Genomic DNA, 12,480 nt, shown 5'->3' with positions numbered 1-12,480 from the left:
CACCTACCCACACTCAGCAGCTAGCTTAGCAACGCGGAGCTAATCTTCTCTAAGCACATTAAGCTTTATGAGGGCTGAGCACAAAAGCTGCTTACACACACACACACACACACACACACACACACAAACCATCAGAAAAAGACTGATGAGAATTTGATAGCTGCTTCTGTACTTGTAGCTGCTGTTCTATCATTGGAATGAAAAGTTATTTTAACTTTAACAACAAAGTGAACAGTTAATGTTTGGTATTTGATCATCTTACGTGTGTGTGTGTGTGTGTGTGTGTGTGTGTGTGTGTGTGTGTGTGTGTGTGTGTGTGTGTGTGAGATCAGTCATGGTCAGTGTGTTTCAGTGTCCGCCTTTGACAGTAAACTGCTATTTGATTATCCAGTTCACCTCAGTTCAGCAGCAGGATGATGTCACAATTTAAACATGGTAACTTTCATGTCAACGCACTTACCATTAAACAGTCAACTATTTCCAACTGTAAGATTCCACTATCACCTGTCCTCTTGAGGAATAGGGACCAGCTGATCGTCAGCTGGCTTTCTTTTAACCTGGACCTGAGATCATTTATCTCGCCTTCAAGTGCATATTTTAGACTCATCCAGTTTAAAAGCTACAGACAGTTTCATCGATCTCACAGTGCTGACAGCGGATTGCTTTAAGCTTAACAAACAGAAACCTCTACACACGATACAGCAGATCATCTGATCATCTTCAAGTGCGTTGACTACTTTCAGCACAATTAAAGGTGGCTCCACCTGTCTGTAATCAGTCACACATTGGTTCAGAAAGCAACATATTATGATACTGAACATCTATGGATGAATAATAACAAAACTACATTTAAACTGTAAATTATTTTTACAATAATTTCTTACTCTGGATTTTTTAATGGAAAAATCCTGATGAATCCCAACCAAGCAATGATTTTGAAAGCAAAAAAGATATAGATGACTAACCCATCATATTCATCCAGTTTGCATTCCTTTATCACTGAGAGAGCATGACCCTTCCTCTCTGTTACTGGAGAGAGAAAGACAGGTAAAGACAGAGAGAGGGGGAAAAAATAAGTAAGCAGATGGAGAGACATTGAGATGGACAGAGATAAAGTGTTCGTGCATATGTGTGGTCAGATGAAGTGTGTGTTTGATGACTGCCAAAAAAAAAAACTGGGACAGCGGATATCACACCATCTGCTGAGAGGGGGAGAGTAGAAGCAAACAGGAGGAATCAAGAAAAAAGGAGGAGAAAAAGGAAACATGGGAAAAGTGATGAGACAAGAAGATAGGAAATGAGAAGGAAAGAGGACACAAGGATATGAGGCAGGAGAGGAAAACAGAAAGGTGAAAAGAGGACAGGTGGAAAGAAAACAAGAAAACAGCAGAGAGGAGAAGCACTGGAAATGAGACAAGAGCAAATGATTGGAAACAGGAGGAGACAGGAAAGGAGAGGAAAAAAGATGGAGAAGATGAGGGGAGGAGTGCAGAGGAGGCACCCTCTGTCACAACAGATGGGCTAAGCTCCGCCCCCTATATCAGGTTACCTAGCGACCAGAAGCTGCCATTAACTCTGACCTTTGGACTCCCTCCACACACACGCGCGCACACAGATTTCAGTATCATGTCTGATGTCAGTAAAGATCTAGTTGTTAAAACCCTGCCTCACATAGTTTTATATTTAAAAATAAACACACAAAAATACGTACATTTATTTATATTTTTATAATTATAATTTTTCAGTGTTTCTACTGAGCAGAAAAATAAACACTTGGATGGACTAACCTGTGATGTCAGTTTGGATGTCAGCCATCTTGAATAGAGGAGCCACGTGGTCTCTGTAGATGTGAACGGCCTCCTTCTTGTGGCTGCTAGGGTTGATGAAGACCTTCAGATTTGTAGGACGGTTGCTGAACCCTGAAAACACGCACACATGCACACACACACACATTTAGCAGGTGCATCATAGGTTGGATTTTGAAAGAAAATGAAACCCTGCAATGGTTGGTTAGCTACACTAGTGATGGGCTATGAGCCAGTTATTGTTCAACAGACTGAAAGATAGTTAGGTCCATACATCTTAGCACAGTAATACCACAACAGTGAATTTTAAACAAAACAATGTAGATGTGAAGTAGACACAGCTTTAATTACAGTGATTTTCATGCAGAGTCCCCCCATTTTCAGAGGATCAAAAATGACTCCATGCATTACTAGGAGATTTTGCCCAGATGTGCAAACCAGTTGGTGGCAAACTGGTTCACAGTCATGAGTTTTTGATCCTTTGAGTCTCCTTTATTGAGACTCAGTTGCACTTCATGTTTATTAGCATTTAACAAATATCTGAGTAGTGACACCTGCTTTTCAGGAGTGGCTGTGTGATGACGTTACCGGCAGCACGTGAAGCAACCATTGCAGTGGGATACACTGGCGGCTTTACACTGCTACTAGCATAGCTCCTTGGCTGTAGGTAATATTTCCAACTACACCACATGCCACTGTGTGTTTTGGTCCACAATATAGTGCCTTTAAAAGTCAAAAATGAAAGAAAAAAAATGTGTTCATGTGCTACTTTTAGTGAACAAAAAAGATAAAATAGAAAAATTACTGCTGCTGATTACATAAAGTTCTGGATTATAAAATGTCTATGAACTATCTTTCATCATAGCCAGCTGAGGGTTCCACTTCACGTTCCTCTGCAGCTGTGTTCTGATAGGTGAAGCAGTTTTGTATGTTTATTTATGTGTACTCAAGAAGTTAAATAACTTTTCATTTTGGACAATAAGATTTGGAAGACTGCAAATATTTTTCTAAAAATACTAAAATTTTAATATGAGCTCTTAATGCGTTAATTAAAACAACAATCAACTTACCAAGTGATGACAAACAGCCCAACAGCTGACTGTCCTTACTTGAACGCTGATCACAACACACTTTGTTATCGTGGCTGACATTAAGTATCTGAACAAACTGAAGAACATCTTCACTTAAAATTCTGCATGGATCAGAAACTGACTTCCACATGCCCTAAATTTAAAGTATTAACCCAGATATATATATATATAAATAAACAGATAACACGTGTCTGTATACCTGCTTCAGTATATGTGGAGGTGGCCTGTTTGATACATCAGAATATTGTTTACATCTACAACACTGGTTGATGGGTGTGTGTGTGTTGTTTTATAATATCGACACATTACACACATACACAGACCCCCTGTATGACGCATCATTAGGCAGATTTAGAGACCGCATTATGAATCCCTCTGGACCATCTCAGATCAATACACACACACCAGCTCCATTATCCCTCTCATTACTATAATCTGCTCCCAAAAGGCCGTGACCTCGCCCTGTTAATGACCCCCACACACATATACACAATGTGCACCTCCTGCCATCACTCCACCCCATGGCTCTGACCAGGTTCTCCGGAGCTCCTGTGAGGAGCTACCCGACACCTCCACATCTCTCTAGTGGTCCCCCATCAAATACCAGAATCTCCACCCTGTCGTTGTCCCACAAATCTCAGGCCTATTTCCATTCTAAGCAACACATCTGTGCTGCAGCACTAAACTAACAAGCCTGAATGAACCTACATTTCTTTTTGGTTTTATGTGGAAATTGCAATCAATTAAAAAAGGCCTCAAAAGACACCTTATCTCTTACTGATCTTATAATTATAAGAAAGGACCTTGTGATGATAACAGAGGGTCTCATTACTATCATCAGGAGCAAAGTTGGATTGCTTAGTTTTCAATATTTATTCATGTGTGCTGTAATTGATTCTCCTTCAGTTTAATGAGCATGGATTATTCTGCTCTTTAACTGCTAATAACAAGAGAAATGGAAACCAAACAAACCTTTATTTTGAAATCTGGAAGTATTCTTTGGTGGGATTGGCAGTACTTTTAAAGGGGCTTATGAAACTGCCGATCAGGTCAGTATTTAGTTCAGTAAGTTCAATACCAGGAAACCCTAAACTGGGATTGTTGCAGTATCCTCTGTCTCACACTTGTGAAATCTCTTTTGACCAGTGTTTCTTAAACTGAGCATTTAAAACACAGGAGCAGCTGTTTTGACCACGCAAAGGCGTGGTCAAAACAAGGATCTGTGCATTTGAAAATGAATGGGTTTTTCAGAATGTTGAAAAATAAAGACTTAACATTTAGACCAGTTACACTTCTTTTAGAGAGTGTATACTGGCAACTTGCTTATAAAAGCTAATAATGTGTTAAAAATGACAGAAATCACTCACACTGTTGATGCATAAACAGATGCTTTCTGTCATAAAGGAACCATCTTCACAACAAATGTAAGAAGACGACAGACTCACAGATATAAAGAGGTCAAGTATCCATCAGATCATCTCCGAGCCTTGACCAGTGACAGGTTGCTATGGCGCTGCTGAAATGTTACCATGGTAAACAATCCCCGTGTCATCAAGGAGTAGTGTTGAGTTTCTGACTGAGCACTTAAGACTGGACTGCTGCATGTTGTTTACAAACAGACTCCATCTTATTATAGCTTTCAAACATCATTTTTCCTGTCTGTGTATGTTCTCAGTCATCCAGGTCATCGCAAACCCAAGGAAATCCAAATCTTTCCATCCTTAGATCATTTTTAATTAGTTCACAGCTTCATTACCTACACAAGTTTTCTGCGAAGCATTTAACATGCAGTCATTAGATCAGTCTCAGTCTGTATCAGTTTCTCTAGTGTGAAAATGTGCTACTTTACACTTTTTTTTTTAAAATCACTGCAAGTTGAAACATTTTGCAATTAAGGGGGTTTTAATTATAAATGATAGTCACAGTGGACAGTGCGGGCTGACAGAGGTTATAGGAAAAGGGAGGAAGGGTATCAATATCAAACTATTAGTGACATGGTGCTCAGAGCATTTGCACCCATGGAGTATGCAGCTCAAACGCTCACATATCTGGTTGTCCACCACGATGACATGCTTCACTAGTTCAAGATTTTGGATTTGAGGAGGAACAATCTAGACAACACCTTTCTAAAAGAGTGTAAGGAAAGCCACCTCAGATGGTAAACACTCATCCTCCTGGGAGTCCCTGGAGCTCTTATATGTAAATAAAAGGCGATGGAAAATACAGTGCATGGGTAGCAGGTTCCTGAATTTAATAAAACACAACTATACTCCATTTCTAGAGGTAAAACCTTGCATTTTGATGTTGTCCTTTTGACCATATGACAACTTACAGTACCACTGGACTAACAACACCCATTTTACTCTGATACTGTGACCCCGAGGTTTCTGTAAGCAAGCAGCAACCGCAAGACAAAAGATCTGGGAGGGGTCGCTGTGGCACCTGGTGACCTATGAACGCTCACTTCAGTTGTCCTGCAATTTCCACCGACCTGTCAGTCTGTTGTGGTGTTAAACAACTGCAGTCAGTCGATCCTGCAGACTGACTGTGAGTATGGAATTGGAGTCTATACAGCAGCAGTTCTCGCCTTTTGTCACTGACTACCATTCACTTTCTGAACAGCATTCTGCAGCTGCTTCACACAGCAAACAACAAAAAATGAGGTTCCAGAAACAGGAAGTGTCTGCGCTGTGCACACCATTGTGCAGATGACTGTTCAGACCCGAAGGTTAAGAAGTGGTGCCGGCGTCGGCTGCGGCGGGACTGCCCGCTCGGTGACGCCATGATTCGCACAACAATACGCTTTTCACACTGACCTCTGGCTGGAAAATAGGCTTAATGTCCGCACAGCGGCAGAGCTACTGACTGTGTTTACCTTTCACACACACACACACACACACACAGGCACACAGACTCCTCTGCTGCGGTGTGTAAAGTCACAAAAGCCGTCACAGCTTGATGTGCAGTGTGACCACTTGAGCTGACACACGACCTGCGGGCCATTCATGTCTGTGAGTGTGAGTGCGAGCCCATAAGACAAAGACTTGAAGAAGTTGTGACTTTGCTGCAGGGCCTCATGGGTAATCTGGTTTGATAGACAGACAGATGGACAGACAGACAGGTGACCAGCGATAACATGTCAGACTGATGCCATGGTGATAAAAGGACAGTAATGTGTGTGTGACCTCTGACCTCTTCATTTATGGATAGCTTGTAATGTCTCTGTTGCAGTTGGCGTGGTTGGACAAATAGAGAAGAACTGAAATGTAAAATGTGTCCATGTGAGTTAAATCCACACAACAAGCACTTCAACATTTCTATTGTGTGTTAACTGTCAGCCACGCACCGCCCACTACAGTGCACCTGGGAAATCAGCGTCTGGGAACGTCCGACTGCAGCAACATCCAGAGCTTTAGCAGCAGGTGGTTGGGCAATGAAGAGGTTATTCTTCTGAAAACTTTATGCTCTATAGAAAAAATATACTGATGTCTAAAGAAACTAAACAACTGTGACATCTTCTGCACTTTATTTGATACTTGAGACTGAGTCAGAGACATAAGATTGTTTTTTGGGGGGGGTTTCCTAGCATGGTGAAGAAGAACTGAACTCAAGGCTCGGACGTCAAACACATTGCACACCATTGGTTGAACTTGAACACCAACAACAGCCCAGCCCCTAAACAAGACCACGCTAAAGCTATTGCAGCTGCAGATTCAGAAATATTGCTGAAAATCTGAAACTAGAAAAAAGTCATGTCTCCATGCTTTCAGCCCTGCAGTGTGTGTTGTCTAAAGCTCCAAGCCTCAGAGATATTTCTTATGCACTAAATATGAAGTGGCTGTATACACACGTGTTCATGCAGACAGTAACTAATCTCTCCTGCAGACAACATGATTTAACTGCTGACAGCACTTTACTGAGTACTGCTAAATGTGTGTGTGTGTGTGTGTGTGTGTAATCCTTTGTTCCTGTGGATTAGCAGATTAGTTCTCTGGTCTGATGTAACTGTGACTCACCTCATTAAACTGAGTGATGAACAGATAGAAAACAATGAAATTTTAATCTGAGCAGCTAGCACTGCATCATCATGCAAATCATCTGCAGACGTACAAAACACAAAGGTGTGCGTTTTAAATCCTGGTATATCTTGGGCAGTTGCAGTGCTGACTGACCACGTTGGCTTAGAAAAATATCAGCACAGATTTCAGCTCAGTTTTGTTCCAAATAACATAAGGTTTTGAAATGTTATACATTAAAGCCCCTGAACTATAATAATGGCAGGGTGTCAGCACATCTAAGCAGAACAACCAGTAAAATAAACTGCAACCTTTCCACAGACTGTAGAAAAAACTGCTTTATCAATCTAAACAGTTTATGGTCCAGACTAACTTGCAAGCCAAAGTTTTAATGCAATCACTTGCAGTAAACCACATGTTTAATTACTATGTTTAGTATTTTAGTTAAGTGTGTTAGCATGCTAACATTTGTTAATTAGCAAAACAGATTGTATATAAAAGCTTTTGTAGCTTTTGGACTTGACAATTGTAGGCAACACACAAGTGTTTTAACCCTGGATCCCCCCCAAGCAAGGGACAAATCCTGTGGTTGCAGAAACACTTTAAGTTATACAGAAGTTTCTGGGGGGGGGAAAAGCTCTGTTTCCATGATCTGAAACCTCTGTGAACACTGATGATTTTACGAGCTAGTTTCAAGTCTTATTCAATAAAACATTGATTTTGTAAATTATGATCCCCATTATTATCAGAAAGGAGCATGAAGCACGGTTATCTCACTTGGTAATGACTTGTGATTAACATGACAAGAATCCTCCACTGTTTGGTTTCAAAGTCAGACACCCAACAAAGGCAACGTCTGGTTTTAAAAAGCTAAGATCTTAGCTTGAAGCTAAGCTTGAAGTGTTACAATGGGACTTCACTGAATGAGCACTCAACACAAAGAACAGCTGAGGCTGATGGGGATGACCGTTTTTTGGATATTATAACAAATTAAAATTCTGGCCTAATGAAAAATGTATTATAATTCAATCTTCCAACAATGCAAACATTTCCAACACTTTACTACTTGATTTTTCTTTTTCAGCTTTTCCAAACAGAACATTCTTGTTAATGAAAGTGAACAACAAAAACAAGACTTTATGACTCCAAAATCAACTATTTGCTATGGTAGCATCTCATCAGCAAAAATACCAAATAATCAGAGCCCAGAATACAGTCCAGCATCAGAATTTTGTTATGCTACAAAAAGTGTTGCCTTTTATTTACAGTTGTGGGTGTGGCAATTTTTAGGATACCTTACTGACAACATTTGCACAAAAACATGTAGTAATACAGATGTTGTATGTCTAGTAAGAATCCATGTATTTATTCGTTCATTTAACAGTTGTATTAGCTATGATGTAAATAAAAATATGAGTTTAAATTTGTAATGTGTGAATTTAATGACAAACTCCATTTAAATAAGTCTCCATTCATCAAACCATCTAATGGACAGATGCTAAGCGTGCTACTTATAACAGTATTACTCAGCAGTGTGTGTGTACAGTTTAATCATCTTAGAGTATGACACTCACTGAAGCACTGACTCACGTTTCTCCTGTTTCAGCTCTTATGTAACACAAACTGCCAGTCACATTTTCAGTGAGTCCGTCACAGTTGGATGTTCAATGTGGGCCCAAGGAACCTCCAAACTGGGTCTCATCCATTAGCTTGGTCAACTTTACATTCCACTGTTTTGTCCATAGCAATTTCACAGCATCTGGGTGTTACTTTCAACATTTTAACAGGATAACAGCAGAAACCATGAACCCCAAATGGTTAATGGCTGACCAGCTCCACCATCTAAGACAAAGATGCTGAATACTGACAAAAATACTTTAAACTCCTGGTTTGCTTTTGTGTGCTTGCTGCTTGAACTGCACGACAGTCTGAATGTCTGTGTTACCTGTGAGCAGCTCCTTCAGGGTGTTGTACCAGGTGTGTGTGTGTTCTGAGGAGGCATTGTGGAGGTGCAGCGTGTCCTCCTCCAGCCTTCTCCCTTTCCTCCTACACCAGAAGAGAGCCACACCAAGCACGGGTCCCCCTGACTCCTGGCCCGCAGCTCGCCTCCGCTTCACCTTCACTGCAAATATGTCTTGCAGCAGCACCTCACCTGACTGTGGGACACCAGTCTCACCTGCAGAGAAAAAAGTACTTAACAAACAGCACTTGAACACAGCACACTTTTTAATGAACAAGGTACATGATGGACATCTGAGAGGTTTGGGTACGTTTTGAAAGGGACCAGGCTGTATGTCTGTGAAGGTTCTCAGTCATCCAGGCTAACAGTTTCCCTCTTCTTCCAGTCTCTGTGCTAAGCTAAGCTAAAAACATCCTTGACCAGTGTGAACAGATGAAATGCTGAGATTTACCCAAAATGTCAAAATGCCATTTTTTCTTTTTATAAACATTAAGACTAAAGTCTTATTAAATAAAACATTCAAATCCACTGCGAAAAAGTAAGTGTATAAAAGGATACTACCATTAACAACAAACTCTGTGATTAGTTTGTCTGATTGATGTTTTACTGTATGTTTAAATTCTTTTGAATAGTCAATCAAATGTGAACGCTGCACATTGCTGCTGTCAGCAGAATGTAAAGTACAGCATCAACAAGTACAATCGTGAAAGAATTCTGAAACCTGATTGGCCAGCATCATATTAATCTTCTAATCCTCCGAGGATAATATTAGCATAGCTCAGACAGTCCATTCAGAGTTACATCACATTTTACTCAGACACAAAGAAAATACTTTGTGTCTGAGTGAGCTTGTGCGTGGCTCATTTGCAGATGACAGTAGTGCAAGTACTTTGGAGTTTTTTTGTGCTTTTTTTGTTGTTGTTTTTTCACAAGGAGCTTTTGACTTAAATGTAAATCCCCTTTACAGTATGTAAACTTCTAAACAAACTTATGGAAACTTTTGCTTTCACACCTAATTAAACTGGTTGGTTTCAGTTTAAAAAATGTGAGAATTTGCCAATTTCCCTGGATTCTGATTTATCAGATAAGAGATGAGGAGATAAGGAACACCTTTTTCATGATCGATTCAGCCCTCCTTTTATACTTAGTGTTAAAAGAAGATGTGATCACCTTCATCCTATGATAAAATATTTCTATCCTGATGTAAGTGGTCACTTCCAGGACTACTAGCCTACGTCTATGCATACTCAAACAACAAACATGCAAACTGTGACACATTGTGTGTTCTAGTACCTCTCTATCAGAAAAGTCTGTTGGATCAGACAACACGAGCCAGCATTCGCTCCTTACATGCATCAGTGAGCCTTGGCCGGCAATGACCCTGTCGCTGTTTCACCACTGTTCCTTCCTTTTGTGTGAACAAAATCCTCACTTGCTACCCAATATATTCCATCCACAATGAAGAGATATTCAGTGTCATCCACTTCACCTGTCAGTGATCATAATATTAGGACTGATCATGTATACACCTGCGTTAAACACCACCACCATCATCAAAACAGCAAATGGGGAATTATCTTTTAAAGGATTGTGTTCCCTCACTTCAGCAGACGTCCAGAGATGAGATACAGTGTCACAGTGCAGTAAAGCTGCTCTGGCAACACCTCACTAAAACATCTTTCTTCTTCCACAAAAGTAGAACTCAAGCACATCCAGTAGTTTTTTTTTGGAACTTATAGCAGGAATTTTAATAACTTCTCAACAACTGCACACTTGTTGATGAGAATTTATTGTCTATACTGATATTTAATTCAAAATAACAAACTTTTTAAATGAAATAAGAACAATCGACATGTCCAAAACAAAATCCAATATTTACAGTACCAATTTTGTCAGTTACTAAGGCTAGTTTTCTTAAAATTAAGCATCATTTAAATTTTCAAAAGTCGTCACATCAGAGAAAAGTTATAGACATTTTATCAGCCTGAATTATAAAAGTTTACTTGAAGACCTTTGTAATAATTCACAGAGAGAGTCTGTGCTTACCAACAGACAGACAAACACAACCAATTACATACTCCCTCCCTTTGGGGGGAGAATAATGAAAATGGCCATATTAGATGTGTAGCTTTAGAGACAAACGCATGGCACAGCTGGTAGATGTACATAAACAAAAACAAACTCCACTTTAATCACCAGAAACATTCAGATCTACAGAGATATTTTCAAAAAAAAGAATATTTTAATCCTCCCAGATTTAAAACCTATAATGGTGCACTTAAACAGTATTCATTTAATACTGTTATAATCTAACAATCGCAAAACAGGGGCCTCTTGGCATCTCATTTAATTTGAACTCAAACAGGTTAAGGAACATGAAGGAAAATGTGCAGCCCCATAACAAACCCAGAGTAGGAAAATCAATTCTGTGCTCAAAGAGACAAAAAGAGATATTAACTTGATGCAAAGCACCTGTACAGTACAGTGTAAACAGCTCATAAAGCTTATAAATGATAGCTGATTAACCCCCTTCTCTATGAAATACCTCCTGCTGTTATCAAACACCAAATATGCCCACGCCACCCTCCCCTGTTCCCCAGAGAGACCAGCATCCATATGTCAGGGTCATTGTGTGTAACAACAGTCTATCTGGTTGTTGTTGCTCAGTCTTCATTCATTGTGTCCAATTAATATTATTTGCGTTTAAAGTATTTGTCTTCTGAGTCAAACGAGAGGTTAAAGGTGAGGAATCAAAACCATTTTTATCATTTATGCATTTTAAATTTGAGAAAAAACACAAGTGGATTTTGAAAGCAGAAAAGTAAGTCAAGGCAAATTACTTTATTATCGTAAATTATTTCAAAGGGGCTTTAACATATTAGCAAGCACCCTCTATCCTCGGTTTCCTTCACATCTAAGAAAGACAGACATCTAATAAATTTTTAAAAACATAGCAACATAACATATAACTTTAAAATAGAAGTAAACAGAACAGAAGTAACCCCTCATTTCTTTAGATTTTACTTCCACAGAGTCAGTAATTTTTAAAGTGGTCTTGAGCAACAGGCTTTCTGAAGGTCTTTCAAAGTTTTTCTTTGGACATTGGCTGCTTTTTCACTCATTTTCAGTCGAGTTCTTGTCTACAACCATCTGTAAAACACAGTGGAGGCTCTGTCATGATTTGTGTCAGTCAATAGTGTTGGAGATTGTGTCTCAATTGATTAATTATCAACACAGAAAAGTACCATCAGATTTTGTTCCACCATGCAATATGACCTGGAAGGCATGTGATTGGAAACGGTTAAAATTTTCAGCATGACAAGGATCCCAAACATACTGCCGACGCAGTAAAAGCATACCTGGATAGAAAAACATACAGCAGAACACTGTCAGGGGTAGGAAGATGATTTTCCATCTAACCCGATAAAGATGACTCTGATCTGAGCTGACAGGACCTACAGAGTCACTGTGAACACGCACGCACACGTTGGTTCATTCCCAGATGGAGATGAGATTCCCATCAGGTCCTCACATCCTGCTGTGCTAACACACACACACACGCACGCACGCACGCACACACACACACACACACACACACACACACACAC

At 39.8% G+C, this 12,480-nt stretch overlaps 1 protein-coding gene across 2 annotated transcripts in view; it reads right to left on the bottom strand.

Moving 5' to 3' along the window:
* Nucleotides 1-12,480, bottom strand: part of cerkl (CERK like autophagy regulator) — a 32,281-nt gene that overhangs the window by 11,347 nt on the left and 8,454 nt on the right. For both annotated transcript variants that reach the window (XM_005733761.2, XM_005733760.1), the window contains exons 3-5: nucleotides 8,858-9,088; nucleotides 1,788-1,919; nucleotides 966-1,029 (exon numbers count right to left, since the gene is read on the bottom strand). In XM_005733761.2, the coding sequence (XP_005733818.1) occupies nucleotides 966-1,029; nucleotides 1,788-1,919; nucleotides 8,858-9,088 (427 nt within the window). The remainder of the gene's footprint in view (nucleotides 1-965; nucleotides 1,030-1,787; nucleotides 1,920-8,857; nucleotides 9,089-12,480) is intronic.

Source organism: Pundamilia nyererei, unplaced genomic scaffold, assembly GCF_000239375.1.
Source record: "Pundamilia nyererei isolate P.nyererei 1_Seehausen unplaced genomic scaffold, PunNye1.0 scaffold00055, whole genome shotgun sequence".
Classification (NCBI taxonomy): domain Eukaryota; kingdom Metazoa; phylum Chordata; class Actinopteri; order Cichliformes; family Cichlidae; genus Pundamilia; species Pundamilia nyererei.
This window is presented reverse-complemented; position numbering and strand designations above follow the sequence as displayed.